The following is a 22,530-nucleotide window of genomic DNA, read 5'->3' as shown; positions in this document are numbered from 1 at the left end:
ATTGTTGTGTTTTAGAACAATCTTACGTTTTCTTTTAAGCTTTGCTATCTGTCTCCCTGTTGTGGAATATATTTCTTATCAAAAAGTATGGTTTCCAAAGTTGTCTTCTAGTTAATACAGTAAGTCATTGTGCTTCCTTTTCAAATGGAAGTGTGAGAAGTAAAGATTAAAACCACTGCACTGGAGGGTAGAAAACACATCAGGATGTTAAAGAACAATTTATACCTCACATAATTATGCTCCAGGCACTCACAGCAGATTTACAACTCCAGTCCAATGTAAATAACACTATTTTCACTCAAGTTTCTTGCATCTAAAATATTAGCCAGATTTCCAAGTTGTCCTGGAATTAGTGCTTCACAGGTAGGAAGCAAATTAATGTTTTCCCATGAAGTCATCAGACTTAAATACAGATTACCTAATATAACTGGTGATGTTCAAAACACAGACCTTGTGTTGATAAATCTGAGTACCACAGAAGAAAACTAATGCCACACTAGGACCACTCTGTATCATATGCTGACCAACAGTTGCTGCTCAAGCTTAGCTTGGATGGCATTAAATAGGCGGTTTCTCATGGCATCAAGTCTTAGAGCAAGACAGGGTCTGACATAAACACATTCAGAGAGCACTACATTTTTCTGTCCAGCTATGAGGCACTGGAATCTTAGACAGGAGCCTCAGCTCATTAGGCTGTGCTATAAACATATTTGCAGCAGTCTGGATACGGTACCAAAATAAACAGAGACATTAAAAGTATTTCTCCTGTATTTTTCAAGTGGCAAAGGAAGGACAGTCAATTGGGTTTACACCCAGTGTGGTTTTTTTCTAATTACACAAGGTGAGCTGAGAACTCCTCTATACTAAGATGAAACAACAGATTTCATGAGCAGATGAACAAAACCCTCCTGTGGATACTCATCCTGTGTCCTTGTGCAATATCAGCCCCACCCCAACAATCACTCCTTACACTCTTCACAACTTTTCCCTTTTTTATACTGCCTCTGTATATATATATATATATATCAGTTTCCTCGATATCCTCATAAGAATATTATCTTCTGAGACTAAAGAAATTCTTCCAGTTACCCCAGCAAGCAAACATGGGAAATCATACCTGAAACCTGGCAAACTTGGAGGTCTGTCCAGATATAACTGTTGAGTTCACATGGAACTTATTCCCCCAACAAGGTAATAATTAATGATTTCTTTCCCATGCCAACGCACCAAATTTCTTCTCTCATCTTAAGTGTTGCAGTAAACTTACTGAACTTGATAGAAACAGGTCATGGAATTAGCAGATGAGAATGGAAAGAACGGAAAGATGAATTAATACAATAAAGTCTTATTTCTTTAGGAAGCCAAGCAGTCCCACCAGATATCTTGGCAACAGGCAAAAACAGTGCCAAGATGATACCTGTACAAGGAACACAGGAATAATTCACAACTCCATTATCAAACATTAGACAAAGAGGAAACAGTTTATTTGTTACTGCTTCACATTATCTTTAGATTAGGGGGAAAAAAAGCTGGTAGACTAAGGCAAGAAACTAAAACATGGACACATCACCTCCGTTCTGGCAGGGTTAAACATTATGCAGTCACACCTGCTGAGTTTAGTGCATAACAGTGTCATCTTTTGACAGGTGTAGTATAAGCAAAGACAATTATGATGGAGTGCTTCATGGCAGGAAAAGAAAAAACTGAACTAGGCTTAAGCCTTAGTATTTCTGCCATTTTTCACAGAACTTATTAACTAAGTCACTTTTGGTAACATTGACAGATTATTATTATTCCTGATCACCCCTTTCTCTGGTACTCTCCTCTCCAGTAACAGGATACAGCTGTCAAAGTTACTCAGCCATAGCCCTAGAAAACTGTGGTAAAAGTTTCATATTTTGTCCCTCTACTACATGGATAATAGTGTATGCAGGATCTACATCTTTTAAACTATTCTTGGCCACGGGGAAGAGTCAGATATTCTCTGGAAAGCCTGTTCTAAAGATCTCAGCTCTAACTGAAAACCACCATTCAACAGGCATTAAAACCAAAAGAAAGCACTGAGTTTTCCATGAGGTTATCAAGCTTTCAAAAAGATGGTCAGAATTAATGCTGTTCATTTCTGATGTTAAGTATCACTCCCTGCAGACAGACCTCTTGGTGGGGACAGTTTACAGCTGGTACAGAACAGCTTTCCCAGCACCAAGACCATTCTCACCAGCAGCTCCCAAATGCACAGGAACTGATCCATGTTTGTGTCTTGTGCTTGAAACTCCTAGTTTGGACTCCCATGACCATGACAAAGAAGCTGTTAAGGAAGCCATTCAAGTGGCATTAACGTGAATTACACATGAAGCAGCCATATTAACATGACACAGAATCACAATGGATATTTTGAGGAATATCATCAGCATGAGCCAATGCTGCACTCTCACACTCGATAATTTTCCTGAGGAGCTACTGAAAACCAAGTGGTTCATATGCAGAAAAAAAATTAACATTTTCCTCTCTGCTTGACTGACCTTGGCTGCTGAGAAAGATGAAGGTCAAAGAGCCCTTTTCTTGTTGCCTTTACTACCGTTGTTCTGTCACAGTATCCTTCCCTGTGTGTAAACGTTCACATAAATGTAGAATCCTGCTCAAACTATGTAGAAATTCGTGATTTTGAGGGGTTTGTGCTTACAGGGTAATGTGCTGCCGAGGGGCTGCAGGGGTCACTGTGAGGAGAGGCGCTGCCCCACGCCGGCCGCAGGCGGTTCCCGCCGGTTCCAGCAGCCCCAGCGCACGGCACAGCTGTGTCCTCAGCCAGCCCGGTGCTGTCTCTGGGAAAGCAGAGCTAAGGGCAAAACCCACACAGACTGAGGGGAAAAGTGTGAGAAACAGCTCCCTGAGCACCCAGGTGTGAGTGAGGGGAGGGAGGAGAAGGTGCTGAAGGTGTTGGGACAGAGAACCCCCTGCAGCTTGTGCTGGAGCAGACACCCACCCTGCAGCCTGTGCAGAGGGACTGCCATGGAGTGACAACCACCATTCCCCATCCCCTCTGAAAAAAGGGGTATTGGAGGGAAGGTGTTTATTTTTTGTATTTCTCACCATCCAAACCTATTTTAATTGGCAATACATTAATTTCCCCCAAGCTGAATCTGTTCTGTCCCTGATGGTAATTGGTAAGGGATCTCCTTACCTTTATCGTAACCCATGAGCCTTTTCATCTTATTTTCTACGCCATCCTGTTGAGGGAGACAAGTGCAAGAGTGGCTGAGTTGGTGCCTGGCAGCCAAGCAAGGTCAGCCCACTAGTGTAGGGTAAGGGGAGAATCCTGAATGCAAATTCACCCAACCTGCTCTGTACAGGACCATCAGCACTAGAAGTCCAGACTCAAAGCTGGCTCTATGTTGATAGCTCCAGCACCTGGCACAATCTACCTGCCCAGAATATTTCCAAAATATTAAGCCATAAACTGTCGACTTGATAAGAGATGTCACAACATGAAGCATCAGCTAGGGTGCATTAGAAACTGCTGCATTTAAAATACTGTGTGTGCTCTTTAAAGCTTCCCTCCTGACATTAACTACGCTTGCAATAATACCAAAGGAATGACAAGTCTCATACAGTGCACTTAGAAAACAGCAGTTCAGAAAAAAGAAAAAAAAAAGGAGATAGAGATGATTTAACCAAAAATCAGCCAGCCAGATTTTATTAATCCTAACTACTTGCAAGATCTACAAAGGATCAATTGTACTACAGTTGTACTTCTTTACATTATTGTTGCCAATGACCTCTTCCGACCACAGACACTGCATGGAAAGCAGTCTTACTGAATTTTATTTTTTGAATGGGAGAAGTTAATTATTTTGGCTTTAAATTCACTAAGATACTGCACTTTCTGGGAATTCAGGATAAAGAGAGGGATTTGAGGAGAACAGTACAAAACCAAAGAATTTGTTCTGAAAATTATTTGGGATACTTTAAATTAGTGTTGAACATAAAATGAACAAAAGTAACAGAAAAAATATTGCCATATCTAAGTGTCATATTCCTATGGTATATGAAATGGCATCATATGTTGCAATAAAATGTTTTAGCTGATCATTTCTTGTCTTTTTGGCACTCTGCTGACACACTTTTTGAAGTGTTAATTAAAGAAAGAATCAAATCACGTCTACAAATTGGATAGACTTGTGACCTACAAACAGTCTCTTATGACCACTAATTTGTGGAGCTGGGGCTCAGCCAACTTCCAATGGATCTGTGGAGAGTTTCCAGGAAACTGTCATCGCAGCAGGATGCACTTGATAGGGTGATCATACATGGCAAGTGAAGTGATGCTGAATTGTCACTGAAACAAGTCTGGTTTATTGGGCCTGAATCTTCCTTTAAGGCTCATCCAGAAGTAGAGATTGGCAGTTTATTTCCAGATAAATGTTTTAAAATATAATGTACCTAAAATACCTTGTAGTATCTGCATGGAAATATGCAGTGTGGATTATTGTCACATTGTGGGAGAATGACAAAGAATCCTGGACTCTAGAACACAAATAGCTATAACAGGTTTTTTATATATATAAATAAAATAGGCCATGACAACATACCTGAACATACAGTACTTTCACCTTGTATTCTTTTGTTTTCTTAAGTTTGAAACAAAGAATACATGATTGCATTTTTAGTGTGCTTCATGAAGCAGCCATCTGGTGTTCATTTATTGATTACATTTTTAGAAGGCTCTTTCCAAGACATAGTTAAATGAAAAGAAAGCACAAAGGAGGTGCTAATATGCATGTAGAATACTACCAATAATTTGGAAACTCATTGTGGATCTATTGACTTTTGACAGGATTTTGCTTTCCGATCATGGACCCGGACAAGACTACCACAGCACGAAGTAAAGATCAGCACCTTCTCTCTAAAAGCCTTCATAATATCACAGGTAAAGCAAGGGAAGGAATAGTCAAATGTTCTTATATTATTGGAGAGAAAATAAAATCTCTTCTGTATTACTGTCACAGGAAATCAGAACATCCCTTACCACTCTGCAGCTTCTTCCTTAGATACATCTCATTTGGGGTTGCCCATTACAAGATTAATTCACAACAGGAGTATCTTATGCCTTTGTCTTTCCAACCTGGCCCCTACCAACTAAACAAGGGCAGATTGGTTAACTAAATTTACTTTGAATCACCATTTTCTGAACTAAAAAAAAATAAAGAGAAAACAAGATCCTTTTAAGACTCAGCGTATGGAAGAAGCAGATTGAGGAGGACTGACTTTCAGAGGGTAGGCTCAGTACATCTTGAAAATTAAAAAGTCCAATTTAAAAACTGTGAAGAGAAGCATCTAAAGACTATCAGCCACTGGAAAAGTTGATGGGAATTTCAGGTTGATGGCACTGGAAGTGCACAGATATATAGCAATACTGCATGTTATTTTCCATCCTAAATCACTTTGGTAAATTAACTTAGGCTGTAGTCTTTCTGCTATCTCTCCCCTTAAAGCAAAATATTTATGCTACTTTAAGGCTTTAACCAAAATGATTCATTCATTTCCAAGAGGAAGGTGAAAGATTTATTTATTTTTATATCACTTTTAACTTATGGAGCAGGATCTTGTCCTCTTTCAGAACGGTACAGACCAGGACATACAGGATGATAGAGGTTTCAGATGTAACTATCAGCCAGGAGGGCCAACAGCCCCCTCCCAAGGGATCTGAACAAAGCATGCAGTCACTTGAATATGAAGAAATGGTAACTGTGCACTAAGATTTTAATTGGCATATCAGGGCATCAGAATTGGCTTCTAACTTTAGATGAGCTTCATCCCATCTGTACAGTTCCTCTACAGCTTCATCAAGTTATTTAAAAGAGTGAGAGGGGAACTAAGGGGAGCAGTCTAAATTAGATGCAGACTGTTTGATTTACTATCTCAATAAAAGTGTAAACTCCCCCTTATTTAAAAGAAAACCCAACAAAATCAAACAAGCTTCAAAAAAACAACCAAAAAACCCAAGGTCCCCAACCCCCCCCCCAAAAAAACCCACAAAACCCCTCTCCCAAAAAGCCCCCCCAAAAAAAACCAAACCCAAAAGTCACAGTACATCATTTCTTGCTCCAAAGAAACATCTTTAAAAAGCGGCCAAACTAGGACTAAAAGAATGTATATCAAAACCTTAAATTTTCTAACTGAAGATTTGGCAGGACTTGTATGCCCAAGGGAATCAATCCCTCATCAGACATGCAGGCATCCACCCATTGTGCATGCATAGTTTGCTGTTTTGGAAAACATATCACAACATACACAATGGCAGAAGCAGCCCAACAGAAAAGTATTTCTAGGGGAACTAAGAAGAAAACTGGCAAGAAGAGACACTTTTTTTTAATGCCAAGTGGATATTACACTCAAAATAGCTTTTCCTCAGTTCTGAAGCTGTTGAAGCAAACAAAAATAAATAACACCCATCTGAAAGAAAAAAACTAAAACATACAAATCACAAACAAACAGGATCCAGTGCTTCACTCCACTAAACAGGACTACTGTGTACAGAAGATGACAAGGTTGGACAACATAACTGGCAAATCACTAGACATCTCTTTCCCTATTGACCAGACCCAATACTCCTTACTTTTCTGAATCAAGTAAATTCAGACTAAGAATACAGAACTGCTCAGTGGTGAAGATGGAAATGTTGTTGTTATCCTCTTTGGAGAGGATGCCAAATGTGTGTAAGTCACAATAAAGAGAGGGACCCACTGAGAGCACTTGAAGTTTCCATAAAGCCATAAAAGCCATCCCAGGTCAACAGAGGAAATTAGATTTTGAACTGTGTCTCATAGCCCTGAATTCCTTTACTCTGGTATTTCAGAAGAGGCTACAACAAGCAGTGGATCACCCTGTGCATGTGTATTGGGCAAAAATCCTTAGCCACCTGAACTGCCTGATCTGGAAGTCACCTCTTGAGAGAGACTGAAAACACCAAAAAAAGCCCAGCACGAGAGCCAGAAAGCCCCAGAATACTCAGGGTGACTGTAAGTACTAGAACCCTGTCTCTCCTTGAGATGGGAAGTGGCTATAATTAGTTGATGATGACACTTTAAGCCCACTGTATTTCTCCATTCCATTTCTCCCTTTCCTTCTGCTGTCAAGTGCCTATGAAAGAGTAAACCACGCATTCAGGTTGAGCTAAAAGTCAAGGGTCATGGCAGTGGTCTGCTACAGCAGCCATGGAGTCCAAGGTCAATGCAAGTCAATGAAAGGTCGATGCAGGCCAGATACTACAAAGGATAAAGAGTCTGAAGGAAACAATAAGTGAAGAAAATATGGGTCTGGCAACCAAAGGAAGAATTAAAAAAAACCCACCTAGACAGTAAATGGAAAGACAATAGCTGGCTCAGAAGTGCATTTCTATTTTATCAGATATGAATTATAAATCAAACACAGCAGGCTAGAGAAGGGATCATAAATTTTTCAGTTCTCAAACCATAGAAATCATGTTTAGTTTTATCCCACTAGCCTTTGTAATACAATGCAAGAAAAAAATATTTGGCAAAAGTAATTAGCCATTGTGGAACGGCATACAAATGAAAATTTTAAGACTACAATGTTACCATTAAACTTTTAAAGACAGACAATGAAGGTTTAGTACACATATCTCCACATTAATACTTTCATATAGTTTGAAGTGTTAAAGAAACAAAACAGTCTTGCTGCATGACATTCCCTTGCACTTGAGGATGGTCCAAACTGACATTATATGGATAAGAAATTCTACAATATACCATATCTTCAGAGGCTCTCTCTCAAAGAATGATCTCCATTGAGTCTGGGGCTCACAGGACATTAGCCTGAAGTTCACACACACACACACATATATACACACACTATACTTTACTGTATTATCAATACATTAACCAATGTATTGTCATTGCAATTTATCAATCAAATGCCATTTTCTTAAAATACACAAAGATGACACAACCAGAACCATCTTATTTCAAGGAACCAACCCTCTGAATGTTATAAACAACATTGTGTCCACCTGTCTTACACTATGTCCCAGCTTCTTAAAACCATTTTCTGATAGTTCCACATCTGGACATGGACTACAAGTTTTATTCTATAATCTAAACTAACAAACAAACAAAAAAACCCACAAACCAACAAAAAACAAAAAAGCCCAAACCAACATTGATTTAATGGCCACACCCAGCAAGTCCTGTTACTTTAATCTTCATTTGCCTTTGGCACTTTGAAATTTATGTGGCAAATACTAATACCCTTTGCTTATGTAGGTGCTTCAACTGCAGTATATGAATTAGAAGTTATATTACTACATTATAATAGGGTCCACAGGCATATTCTGTTCACAGTTATTTATGGCTCTACCTGTAGCAGTTTTAGGGACCAGAGTAACATTTCTCATCCAATAAATTTGTGAGAATGGGGAATCCATTCCTATCACTTAGCAGTTAAGAAAGGAGACAAGATTGTTTAAGCAGAAATGCACATGTACAGAAAAGAGTTCATGCTTTTGTTGTCTGGCTAATAATTTTTAAGCAGGGCAACATAAGGACTACACACCATGGAATACAAAATAAAATTAGTTCTGTCAGGCCAAATCCAAACTACATCCTACAGATCTCCATGAACCACAGATGTAAGCACAAGGACAGAGGTAATGTCTGTACAGCCCCTAAAAATATACCTAGATTGCCAACTTGGACCACAAACCTCAATCTACATTCAAAAAGCAGCCAGTTAGAAAAGTAATTTGCTTTCATGTGGCCAGGCAATAAAACAAGGGTTGCAGCAAGATCTTCAAACAGAAAACATAAAGTGAGACTTGTGTACTGTGCAAGGGAGAAATGAGAATTAAAAGAAATTGAAAGCTTGATTTACTGGTGAAAAGCACAGGTCTGGCTGCATGATGATGAACATCAGGACACCCCCAAGTCCCTGTTCCCCCTTGGGCCTTCGGGATACTGGAGAAGTCAAGTTAACTGTGTTTCCATGGGGAAACAGTCTCAGGCAATGATTCCCAAGCCAAATGCCAGATACAAACCCCACTGAGAGAGTCAGAACCAACATTATGAATGGCTCCTGGCACTTGGAGCCAAGAAACTCCATAATCAAATGCTGGGAGGTGGTTCAGCAAGCTGCTGACAGCAGACAAGGGTTAACCACTGGTGCTCAGGGTTATTAGATCATAACACATCTGGAGAGTCTTATTGCTAGAGCAAACATTACTCTTCAAAGAAAGCTAAACATGCAAAATGAGATCTCACTCATGAGAGAAAAGAATGAAAGGGAGGATATATACAACGAAAATAATCCCAAACAGTGTTTGAAACTGAACTAGTTGAAAAAGGGAAGATGAAGTGTTTTCCTGTAAGAAAATACCTGCCTCTCCCAGTTGACTGGGATCAGAGGAGGCAGAAAAAGTTTTATGCTGAACCTTTACATTTTGAAGCATTTCTGTGACTGACCTGTGTTTAAATTAAAATTATACTTGTTTATAGAAATGTCTAAGCTTTCTTTATTCCCAGCACTGTACTTAAATTGTGTTGATATAGATACTACATTGGATTATTTCCCTGAAGACATGAAAGGGAGCTAATGAAAATGTCAATTTAGCTTTAAGAATTCTAGGAGAGCAAGGCTTTGTCTGACTTCATTTATAAAAGCCCATATATATTTATGCAGTTTCAGGATTGCTTTGATATTCTCCAACTTAAGAAAGTAATTTGTTCATTTAAGAATATTCTGTGATTAGTTTAGTCTGAGTATGTATAGGAGTTTCCTGGAGAGTAGTCATTTCAAAGTGGCACATACAAATCTTATTTCCCTGGGAATTATTAAATAGTCAGCCTCTGTGAATACCTCCCTTCATTAAAAAAAATGACAATTTTATATGTGGCTTCACAAAAATCTGCATTTCATGCATTCCCATCTTCATATTGCCTGCCTTGCTCCAGAGAGCTTGTTTCCTCTTGCACAAAGGGCAGCATTTCCCAACTATGTGACTTTACAAAATATTAAAGTACATAACAAAATGGTGCACCATGTGCACTGGAAACAGCTGCTTTAGTGTTTAGATCTAAAATTCAAGAGGTCTTTTTTCTGCACCTGGCTGCACTGCTCTATGTTAATGAATAATCTCAACACACAGCAGTAGAGGTATTTCACAAGGATTTCACATTTGAAGTCCACAAATTCTGTGGTTATTCTTTCACAAACAGAAAACCATGGTAACCACTGCAATATCTAAGTATAGTTTAATGTACAGTTTATTCTATAATACCCACCCTGAGAAAAACAAAGAGCCAAGTACCCACTAATGTCTGCCCAACAGCTTTAGAGTGCAGAATTTTAGGCACTTCGGACAGCTTTGAAGTAAATCTAGCTAAATTGCATTAGTAAGTGCAGAAGAACAATCAAGGACTAATTAAATCCTCTTTCTGAGTACAGATTACTGGCAACTGGCAGAAGATTTATGTAGCATACACTATGTTGTGATGTACTCATTTTAATTAATTATTGCAAACACCTAGCAACAATCCCCAAACCTCTCTCTCCTATGGTAAAAGAGGATCTAAGCTGACTATGGTTTTACAATCTATGGTGTTCTTTGCAAAACAGTAATTCAGAATTTCCAATAAAAACTGCAGCATTATTCTTTAAATCCCCATGCTTCTTTCTTTCAATTTGATTAGCAGCTCCCACTGACAAATGATCAACTAATTGTAGCTCTGTAACAGTAGAGCCAAAATGAACAGTACTCTTGGATTAGTGAGAAAAGTCTTTTATCTACTGGCTGACATCAAAGTAAATTAGTGTTGCACTTTTGCACAGGTTATGCAAGTGTAGCACTGATTCAGCTTGAAGACACTTCTCCCCAATCCAGTATACATCTTCTTCATGCTCTAACTTGGTTTGTACTATTTTATTAATTTATTCCAGACATATTCCAAAGTAAGCAAAACAAAACTCATGGCTTTCCTCTGCAGGGCTTAAAAAGTTTCCTTGTAGCTTATGCACTGAGCAAAGAACAGGTCATCTTTCACAGGTCTCACATAGATCCCCATGCTGCAGGGCCCTACAGCTGACTTGAGCTAGGAAACACCTAATAACAGAGTAAGTTGTTTACACAAAAATATAAGTGCATAATTAGCAACTGTCCAATATAATGAACTGCAAAAGTCAGACTTCAAGATAGCTGAATAGATCTGTCTCTCAATTTACATTTTATTTGTGTATTGAACAGTAGCATTCCTTACTTTACAGTAGTAACAAACTATGTTGCCATGTCATTTGAACAATTTTGTAGAGATTGTTTCTATTTATGAAAGGATTTATGTGTGACATACTTGGAAAAAACATGTACAGTTTTTCAACTAGCATATTGGAAAGCATCTTAAAAATAGAAAAACTCCTTGTATGCTCATGTACAAAGGGTGAGAGGCCCTCCCTTATCTGGCTGAGACACTCTTTCATTCCTATTTCCATACATTCCTAATCTCTGCTCATAAGGAAAAACAGAAATGAGGTTGCTACTGGCATAAACTGTACTCACTACAGCTGTGGATGGTGCACAGACAGAAGTGACTTTCACTACTGAGCTCTTCTGCCTTTAAAACTAGACCCGTGTTGGGCATTGGGATGGCACTGTGATGCTGTGTGCACATAGCTGTGCATCCCACAGCTGAAGATGTCACCAACGATGACATCTCCTTTTCCCTCTACTAAAATACAGAAATAAAAAATATTCTTCTTGATAACAAACATGGGGAGGGGGTCCTAAAGAATGAACTTCGATACCTTCAGAAATTTCCTGTATTGACAACTTTCTGGATCCCCCTAGAAGCAAAGATTAAGGGGGCTGAATTGCACTACTTGAAAGTACTGTTTGTGAAGTCTGTTTGGAAAATCACTTGATTAAACTGATGCACACCTTTTTGCACACCCCTTTTTCTTCTATATAGTGTGATCTGCATGGCTTTCAGTGAATGTATCCTTTGTGAAGCTGCTCCCTACCAGTTCCAGCAATTCCTTGATATGGCATGTGGAAAAAAAGTATTAAAAAAATCAGAAATATACTAACACTGAATTATAAGGTGGGAAGTTCTCAAAAGTCAGATTCTTTGTATGAAAATGCTAAGGTTTACATCATACCAGCCAGTAGTCCAAGGCATAAGAGCCCAGAAAACACTGAAATAGGTGAAATTGTTATCTCTAACAAAAAGCCTTATAAGAAAATATGAAGAACACAGAATTTGGTAGAAATACACTTAGGTCTACTACAAGTGAATCACTCTGTATTCTTGTGATGGATGTTAATAAAATCTGTTTCTCCATTATGCCATTTGATTTTTCACAGAAGTAAATTAACCTAATCGTTATTTATAACATTATTGATACATTCCTTCATAATGCTTAGAGTTACTGTTTGTTTACTTTCCTACTGTGACAAATTAGACCACCTACTCACAGGCGTCTATTTATTATGAAAGGAACACATATGGAGAATTAAAAGCCTGTGATAATACAACTGCAATATGTAGTTGCCTTTTTGGGCAATAATCTTGATAGCTAAATAGTTTAGTTCCCCCTCATAAAACCAGAAGGAATAAAACAGTGATCAGTGAAACCAAATAGTCAGCTGAGGAAAAAGAATAAAGGAGAATCTATAATGGAAATTTCCCAAATTAAATGAGTACCACTGATCAACATCACCATGAACTAACGGCTGACACTGTGTATTTCAAACACTATTTGTACAATGTTTAGAAAAGGTGTTTGGACAAAAGCTACAAATAAATACTGCATTGCTAGAAAGCTAAACCTACCCTTCAAGTTCAAACAGCTTTTCATCTAGCAGGAGACACTTAATAACATGTGGCTTGAGCCCATAAACACATCTAGGGAGAAAGCCAAGGCAGCCTCTGATTTTTGTACTTCACTTTGAAATGTTTGCCCTAAAAGGATTATTGTTTTCTATTCAACAAGTGGTTTTTAGAAAAGGTTATTATTCCTTTTTTTTTCACACATACTAACCTGTTATTCAGTTCCACTGCACTGAAGTTGTTCAAGTCCCCAATATCCTGCTGAATTGACACGCTCCCAAAATTTAAGGTCCAAGTCCCATCCATCACCAGTTTCATGTATTTATGCACAGGTTAGCTCATTAGCAGACACAGAAGTCTTAAGAGTTCAATGGCACAGATAAGAACTTAATAAACATGTAGTAGAGTTCTGTGTGATGACAAACAAGCATGATAACATAGGCTTAAAGCAATTGTAGGTCATGCCTCAACTGCTGCTTTTCAGAGATCTACATCGAAAGAGATGAGCAAATCAACACCCCTAAAACTTCAGGTCTATCTCAGCATTGAGTAACATAACACATAACACAAAGATCTTCAGAACATAAAATGCTGCCTGTAGAAAAAAAAAAAAAAGAAAATTGAGATGCTCAGAAGAGGGAAAAGCACACACACCACCACACAAAAGACACTGACCATGTGCATACCACTTGCTCTCATTCAAAGGCCGACTGTTCTGGATAAAAAACAACAGCAATTCCATACAAATCTATGCCAGTATTTTTGAATGGACAGGACTTCAGATACTGACTGGCAACAGTTGCTCAAATGTGTGTTACTTTTATTACACATAAGTCTAAAACCAACAGCAATTCCATACAAATCTAACCGAGTATTTTTGAATGGACAGGACTTCAGATACTGCCTGGCAACAGTTGCTGAAATATGTGTTACTTTTATTACACACAAGACTTGGCAGCAGCAGCAACGTATGTCTGGGACAGCCCTCAAAAAATTTACCAACACTTCAAGATGCACAGGCCAAGTTACAATATGGAGAGCTCCTAAAAAATACTTCATTATGGGTATAATTATTCACTTGATAACAGAGGAAACAGAATTAAGTCTGAGATTCAATAATAGACTAAAGCCAACTGCTTCTTCTGTACAGTAACAAATTCTAAAATGAACATCTCAGTTGATGTCCTGCTGCCAAAAGGATGTTCCAATAACAATTGTGTTACCAGGAAAGTCTTACATCACAAAGCAATTTGCAGCTCTTCATTGAAATATCATGTGAAAACAAACATACAGCTTCCAAAACAACCTTAGCACACATCCATTTCTCAAGAGGCAGAAAAAGAAATGCTGGCACTAAGACTTTTTTTTTTTTTTTTTTTTTGACTAGGAAACCATTTAAAGGAATGGTCACAACACCAGTGCCAACCAAGTTCATCACTGAAGCCAACTTCTGTCTTGTGTTTGCCTGAGAGCGCCAGACTATAATTAGATGCCCAAATGATGAATGATAGGCTTATACTTGTACCAGTTCATGCAGCTGGAGCCATATAATGTCCTGAAAAGATTTACCAGTACTTCATATCAAGAGCATTAAAAACAAGCAATGAGAAACCCAGTCCCAGCAAGTCAAGAGCATAAATCAGTGTCAAAACCTCTTCCAATTTAAGACACGGTTAGACAAAACAACATTTGCATTTTATTCTGAAATCCTACATCAAGATTACCATTCCAGTAATGAGCAGTTTTGAAACACTGAGAATCAGATCACAGCCAAACCAAAAAGGATGAAGGCACAGACATACTCCCACTGTTACACAGCCTTCTGCTTCTAACAGCTTCACCGAGATCAGTTAAAAATTAGAATTGGCAAAACAAAGAAAACAGAGTTTCAAAAGAAGTGATACAATAAATCATGTTATCCAATAGCAATCGTTCCACCATCCCCAAAAAGTAGCTTAGTCAAAGCTCATTTTATAGCACATTTTTGTAGCATCTCTCTCAAAATACCAAGGACACCTCTGCAGGGAAGCTGCTGTTACCCCAGAATAGGAAGGGTTAGCAATCCACATAACTCAAGTTCATGTAAAGGGAGAGGGAACAGAAAGCCAAAGCACTACACCACTCACATATTAATATAACTACAGGAGATCTGCAAGCCAACCCCCAGCACTCAATTTTGCATTTAAGGGAGAAAGAAAAGAGAGAAGAGGAAATAAGGAAGGCAAAAAAGTTTCCCCCCTCCCTTCTTCAAGGAAATCTAAATTTGTTCATTAAATCCTCAAGCTTTTTAGGGACAGTTACATAAAAATATGTAGAATCCATAGGATTCCTTCCACTTCAAAAGGCTCCGCAGGATAAACCCTGAAACACGAGAGATTCATGGAAAAGGCCATCTCTCTCTCCTGAACCAGATGAGAGCCTGGCCAGATAAAACACAGGCTGGATTCACGCTCTGGGCACCAGGGTGGCTGTGGCTGGGGATGCATTTCTCCCCCAGACACCAGCCCTGCTCACACAGCCGAGGGAGTGGGGGGCTGTGCTTCATTGGCATCTTTGATCTCCACAGCCGGCAGCTGCAGGAGCCTGACAGGGTTTATGTGCCATGAAATGGTGGATCTGACTGTCAGACTCATTTTATGATACGGAAAACTAAAGAACCTTCGCAAACCAAAGCCGGGAAGGGATAGCAGGAGACAGGCAAGGAGTGGGACCAGCAGCGGCAGGGCCTGGAGGAGCTGTCAAGCCCAGCCACCTAACCCCCGCCCGGCCCCCCCCTCCGCCAGAGCGGTACTTACGTGAAAACAAAAAATAAAGTAGTCGAACCCACTAATAAGGCAGCTGCTGTGGAGACAGGGATGTATTTAGTAGGTTTAAACCTCTTTCCAGTGCTGCTGGGCATCCTGTAGTTTACACATCACTATGTAAATCCAATCCGAGAGGAGGGAGCCGGGAGGATGCGGGGACCCTCCGGCGCGGGGCGAGCGGGACCCGGGCGGCGGGGAGGGAACGGGAGAGGGACGGGGAGCAGCTGACCTCCAGCACAGGAAATCCCACCCACACCGCCCAGCCCACTCGGCTGATGTCAACCAGCCCCTTAAGGTAGCGCTGCGGGGACACGGGGGCGCGCAGCCGGCGCGGCTCCGCGGGGAACCGGAGCCTCTGGGGCCGGGGGAGCCGGAGCCGCGGGGATCGGAGCCAGAGCAGCCTGCGGGCAGGGTGGAGCCAATTCCCTCCCTTTTACATGAAGGAAGAAAAAGCGCGCTATTTGCTGAGCTTCACAAGGCTCTCTGTGGGACATTAAAGCTATTTTAACAGTGCTCTAGAGGTTGGTTGCAAAAATGCTTCGGTTCTGCTGCACTGCTGCAGCAGCCCGGGAGCTCCCTGGGAGGGAGAGGGTCCCTTCAGGAGAAGCGTATTGCAGGATCAGGGCCTGCAGTGAATTCAGGAGTAGTCAGGGTGGAAACATTATGCATTGGTGTCTCGGTGAATAAAAAAAATAGAACGTATTCTTACGTTCTATTCAGCTAAACCTCGCTTCACGGTATTAAGAGAACAGTTGCACTCTGCTAAATTTAAGTGAGAAGAAAAAAATAGATGCAAATATAACTGAAATTGCCCTGTACTCATATTCGTCTTTTAAAATCTATCCATTAGCATCAGGAGGCAGAAATAAGAGGTAATTTAAGGTAACATCAGGAAGTTCACCAAATTTTTCTAAAGAGCACTGTGTGAATGGCTCCTCTGTTCCCATTCAGGGAGCACCACCCAAGAAGCTCTCCTTAGTCAGAAGTAAATCCTCTAATGTGAGGAAGGGTTCAAGGCCACTTGGAAGTTAAGAAATCAAGACCAGGAGCTGCGGCTTGTTCCCGCCCTCCTGCTTTCTCCCTCAGCTAATCCCAGGTTTGCAGCTGCCAACGCGAAGACACAGTAACCACTGCATAAGGCAACAAAGGTTTCATTTGCAGCTCCCGCTGGGTGTTCTTAGAAGTAAGCTTGCCCTAGAAGGTACATACTACAGCTCTCTTCTGAAAAGACATGCTCATTTCCCATTTTATGAGACTACATGAGCTCCACAGTCCTAGAGGTATTAACAGCAGAGGTAAAACCTAACAAAAAAGCAATTAAGTGCTCAGCTTTGCAGCTTGCAGAGAATTTGTGAGCATCAGCTTTAATAAAAGCAAATCCAGCAAGTTCCAGCCTGAAGGGATATGGTTATGTGAAAACTCAGCTTTTGCTAACAACTGCCTCCCTTTAAAAAAAAAGTATTCTGTAGCCCTCTGAGAACAAATTTTAAAATGTCAGGTTTTATCCAAAAGGGACTAAACCCAGAAGGCAAGTTAAAATTAAGTCCTGATAGTTGTGGGGTTTTTTTGAGAAGAAGGGATCTATGCTTAAGTAAGTTTTTAATGCTTGGGGGACATATATGCTGTGCGTCACTACTACTTGTCACACCAGCTTATTGAAACAAATTATTCTGAAAATCCTTGCAGCTAATCAAAAGGTCAACAACTTTATGCAGAACCAAACTTCAGATGCTCATCTGAAAGCCTTCTGGCCAATCTATACTAACATAAAATTGAAACAAAGGTGAACTTTGGAAGCAAACCTCTCCCCATCACTTACCAGGGTTTGATGCATATTGCTGACCTGCCTCAAGGCAGGCAAGTGGATTCCTTTTCAGCAAAACCAAGCCAGAAGATACATTTCAGGATACACCCAATACACACAGATCAGGAGTTAGCACCACATGTATGACATAGGCAGGGATTTCATCACTTCCCTCAATCACAGGCCCTTTCCTCCTCCCCACTCACACGTATTTTTAAGCTGGAAGATGCAATCACAAACATTATAGATAATTTATGAAGTTTGGCTAGCACCCTGTAATGGACAGTAAGAGACTTACTCAAATGCATTTCTTAGGGCTTGAAAAGTTACTCCCTCAGTGACAGATCTGCATCTTTAGCACACATATGGAAGTTTATTTTCTAGGTGAGCAACAGAAGCATTCTGCCAAGTTTCTAGCATGAGTTAAGATGTAATAAGCACAATTTTATTTAAAGATACCATTTGGAGATTGGTGATTTACTTAAACTTGATTTTTTAAAGAACAAACCTTCTCTGGGACAGTAACATTTCTTGTTGCAAACACAGGAGTTATTCTTAAGGAGACTTTTCCTGCTTTATTCTCTGCACCCCATTACTTTCAGTTGTATTTTCCTGAGGATTCTCACCTCTCTAGAAAGTCTGGTTCTCACAGACAGCTTTCCAAGTGGGCAGGATGCAGTGCTCCAGCTCCTTCCACCCTTCAGATTGGTTTTCCCTTCATCACTCAAACACACCAGCACTTCTTTTCTAATCTTGCAGTCATGCAAAACTGTCACAGAAACAGGGACACTAAAGATAACAGTACCTATCACATACAGCATGTGGTATCAGGGCACAAAGAATTGTAGCTTCCATAGCTACAAAAAAGCAACAAAAAAGGCTTATCTCCAAACCTCAACTGATTTTAAAGATCACTGTGCAAGTGTGGTCAGGGCTGCCAGCACCCTGGGGATTAAGACACATCTTCTGTGCAGTCACACAGATCCCACATTTTCATGTTACAAAGCTACAGTGTTATGCAAAATGGTGTTGAGTTTCTTTTTTCTGCTGCACATTGTACATTACCTACCAGAAAGTAGTAAATTTCTGTAATTTCTTGTCCAACAATTCCCACAGTTCACCTCATTCCCTACCTACTAATGTTCCAGCTCTTGAAAATGGTTGATCTGTCTATTTTCAAGACAGCATAAAACACTGCTGAGCAACAGTCAATCTCACTATGAAAAGGCATGAGATGACTTTAGGATTCAAACAGTAAGGATTGTCTGAGGAGGATCTGACTAAAGCAGAGCAGGAGTGTCTTGAAGTCACTCTCCTGGAACACCTTTATTTCAAGAAATGTAGTTGCTGGATTCACACAATCTGATAAGTGTGCCAGATTTTGGCAGCACTGAGGTAAACAGCAATGGCAGCATGAGTTAGGAAGATTTAATGATTACCAAAGAACTAATACAGCTATAAAGTACAATATAAAAATAAACTGGCAGAGTATAGCTGGTAATTGCATGTCTTTCTGCATGATTTTCCTTTGAAGTTTTACTCCAGACAGGCCAACCATAAGAGGTGCTAGGTTACCATTCTCAAAGCCAGTAAGATGAAAGCAAACTCATGGCACAGCAAGCATTAAGAAATCTTGATTGCCTTGCAATTTTTGCATCAAATCATAGCACTAACATTTGCTGGAAACCTTGGCTATGGGATCAAGAAAATTATTTTATTTTGCACAACAAGAAGTCCTGGAAATCCCTAGGATCTTTTATTGGTCACTGGGCAATGTAGCTCCTATAGCTCATTAACTGTTGTCACTAACCAATGACCAAAATAAATAACTCTGCTTTTCTTACTGGATTTGCTTACTCCAGTAAATGCACTTCCCTGCCCATGTAGTACCAGTGACCTGCAAACTGATCAGGGTCAAGGGCAGAGCCATGAAGGATCAGCAGTTTAATAAAAAACCATTTTCCCCTCAAACTTGCAGTGCTCAGTACAGAGGACATCTGGACAAACATGTGCAGCATGCTGCTGGCAAAAAGTCCCAGAAAGACAATTCTGGGTACAAGCCAGGCCTAAGTTACCCACTGGAACTTTTTAATACAATAATTTTCATTTAGTTATTAGATATAAAGAAAATTAGTACTTAATAATGACTCTTCAGTAGCCTGAGCAGATACCCCACACAATTTCCTACATTCTTCCAGAAGATACTTTCCATGGAATAGCATTTAGATTAGAACAGAACTCATGTAACTTGCATTTCCTAACTGCAGTGATGGTGCATGTCAAGTTAGATTTATTATGAGACTTTGATTTACAGACTGATTCCTAAACCATTCCCTACAAGGAACTACTTACATTAGAATAATGTAGGTCTCTGAAAAGTTTTGAAAATTCACCAACCATCCTGCTTAAAACCATTAATAAAATGTAATTCTCCTCCAGTAGGATGGAATATCACTCTGTTTCATGGTGCTGAAACTCAGAAAACCAAGTGATTCATGTACCAGCAAACAGATTAAGATATTAAAACTGACAAGCACTACTTATATGAAGTAATGTAACTTTAATTATACCTAGAATAGTCTTGAGAAATATCCTCCACAGAATGCAAAATATTCAGTCATTTTAATGTCCAATCCATCTTTGTTGATGTTTACATAGCTATAATTGCTTTCAAGGAAAACCAACATAAAAAACTACAGACTTTTAGCTACTTGAAATGAGGACAGGCAGCACAACATGAATAAGCAATAACTTTTGACACCATTAGCTTCTCTGCTAATCATAACTAAATTGCACATTTTGATACAACAGTTTCTACAATACAATGAATCAGATGGTGCAAATTAGTAGACTCAAGCCTGATAAACAACAAAAAGCTGAACTTCTCCAGCTTGAAAGTTAAAAATTAATTTAAGACTGTAAAGTTCATTAAATTCTCACAGTAGTGAGATACTATCCACAAAATACAGCTTGCTGTATGTAACATGGAATCCAGATTTGTGCTAGCACCTGATTTGTACTAAAAACATTCAGCATTATAGTGGTTAAAACAGACAAAATAAACTGCACAAACCCCAGCTTCACCATTAGTACTTCAAAAAAAGTGTTTCTACAAATACAGTGTATTTAAGGATAAACTGTAGGTTGCATTTTTGCCAGGAGACCATAGCAAACTGGTTACACAAGCAAGTCTTTCAAATATGGAAAGGTTTTAAACTCAGTGGTTAATGTCTAATGTGATGGTGACAAAGATATTCCATACTTAATATGCACACTAGAAAAATGCACCAGTGCCTGTAAATCTGATGCATAGCTGTATCTACCAGTAATCTAAAGCTGTAGATACAAGTAATTATTATATTTTCAGATGTAAAGAAGGGTTTTAGCTCCTGTGCTTGTCAATTTTCCCAACTGTAAGAATGATTTCCTTATTACACAATTATACAAGATGCTTACTTGAAAGCACCTTGTTTTTACAGGGACTAGAGTATGAGAAATCACTTACATGCACAATCCACTCTACAGCTGACTACTGCAAACTTCTCTTCATCCAGCAAAATATTTCTGATCTGCTACAGTTAGTTTTCATTATCTTCTGACTCTGAAAATTGTATGCTGTCAAAGATTTTAGTTAAGTTAGAAACTCAAGTTTTTCACTGGCCTTATTTCTATTTTAAAAATTAATTCTAGCTAATCCTAATTAGGAAGAACTAAAAAGTAAATCCTAGAGTAAAAATTAAAAAAAAGATTGCTTATACACACCTCACTTCACTAAACCAGTGCAAATTTACACATAAACAAGACCTCAGCAATTTAGGAATACTTTGAAATTAGTTTGGCTAATCAAAATAAAGACACTATCTTGCTGGACAGCTTAGAAAACACAGCTTGCTAGAAACAAGCTGGACCAGCCAGAACAGAAAGGTTTACTGAGAACAGAAGGGCATAAAGACAGCTATAGTCTTAGCTGAAAGAGGTTTTGTTTTAAATAACCACACCACTTTTTAAGTACTCAATATTGAAGGCTGATGGCAATCAATAGGTTTTAAAAAAGGGTGTTTCTCTCCTCCAGTCTCCTTTTCTACACAAACAGCTGCAATTCAATATTAATAAGGTATCAAGTTGAGTTTTCTGAACTCTGAATCAGACAGTTCTGTCTTTAAAGTCTCCAGTAACATTAAAGTTTTCATTCAGTTATTCAAAGGAGTGCATGGAGCAATGAAGCAGCACAAGGCATCACATTCCTGCTGTGGGAAGTCAGAGTTCAGCATGACTCAGCATCAGCCACAGAGCTCAGCATCCACCTTCTGGACATGACAGATGCTCTGCCTGGGAAATCCATACTCCTTCCCAGACAGGGAAGTTCTGCTCAGGCTGCAGGTGCTTTCTGAACCCAATTCCTCCTCTAAACATAACACTGAGTGAAAATAGGTGGTATGAGAGCACACCTCACCTCCTCCTCTTGTGCACAGCCCTATCATAATTCTTGCCATGATGAAGGTATAAGGTATATGTAGAAATGAATCCCTCGTTTTAAAGTTCCAAGACATTTAGTAATAAAACAAAGAACTATTCAGACAATTTTTTTTTGTGCTTTCCATAAAAACAGTAAAAAAAATATTCACAACATTCTTATGTCTGTGGAATGTTGAGAATTTTGAGTTTTGGTATCACAGAGAACCTGTGTTTGATACAAGCTACCTTATCACAAAGGAAAAAAAAATCAATTTACAGTGTTTAAATAAAGCAAATTGGGGTGTTTGCAGTTAATGAACGAGACATTCAGTATCACTGATATAAACTTATCCCTGGAGAAAAAAATTTAGTCTAGTCCTCAAAATAACTAACAATATTTTTAATTTTTTATAATATAAAACTTAAGTTTCTTTTTTAAGAACTTAACTACCTGTCACAATGCTATTTTGATGGACATCAGATTTTAACTATTTTTTAAGTGAAATTCATCATTCAGGTGTCCTCAGATGCTCCTCCTCCACCCAGTTCCACACACACAAAGCCATTAGCACCAAAGGTGTTATTAAGCCTGGCTATAGGGCATCTTTCTGCCTCTGAAGCAAGCAAAATTTGT

General features: G+C 39.2%; 1 protein-coding gene across 3 annotated transcripts in view; it reads right to left on the bottom strand.

Annotated features, from left to right (window-relative positions):
* ZDHHC8 (zinc finger DHHC-type containing 8) overlaps window positions 1-15,875 on the bottom strand; it is a 102,972-nt gene extending 87,097 nt beyond the window's left edge. The window contains exon 1 of one of the 3 annotated variants that reach the window (XM_030460620.1): window positions 15,629-15,875. In XM_030460620.1, coding sequence (XP_030316480.1) covers window positions 15,629-15,732 — 104 coding nt within the window. In that variant the 5' untranslated portion in view covers window positions 15,733-15,875. The remainder of the gene's footprint in view (window positions 1-15,628) is intronic. The other 2 variants (XM_030460621.1, XM_030460622.1) reach the window with 2 other exon arrangements.
* Between the last annotated feature and the right edge of the window lie 6,655 nt (window positions 15,876-22,530).

Source organism: Calypte anna, chromosome 15 (genome assembly GCF_003957555.1).
Source record: "Calypte anna isolate BGI_N300 chromosome 15, bCalAnn1_v1.p, whole genome shotgun sequence".
NCBI lineage: Eukaryota > Metazoa > Chordata > Aves > Apodiformes > Trochilidae > Calypte > Calypte anna.
This window is presented reverse-complemented; position numbering and strand designations above follow the sequence as displayed.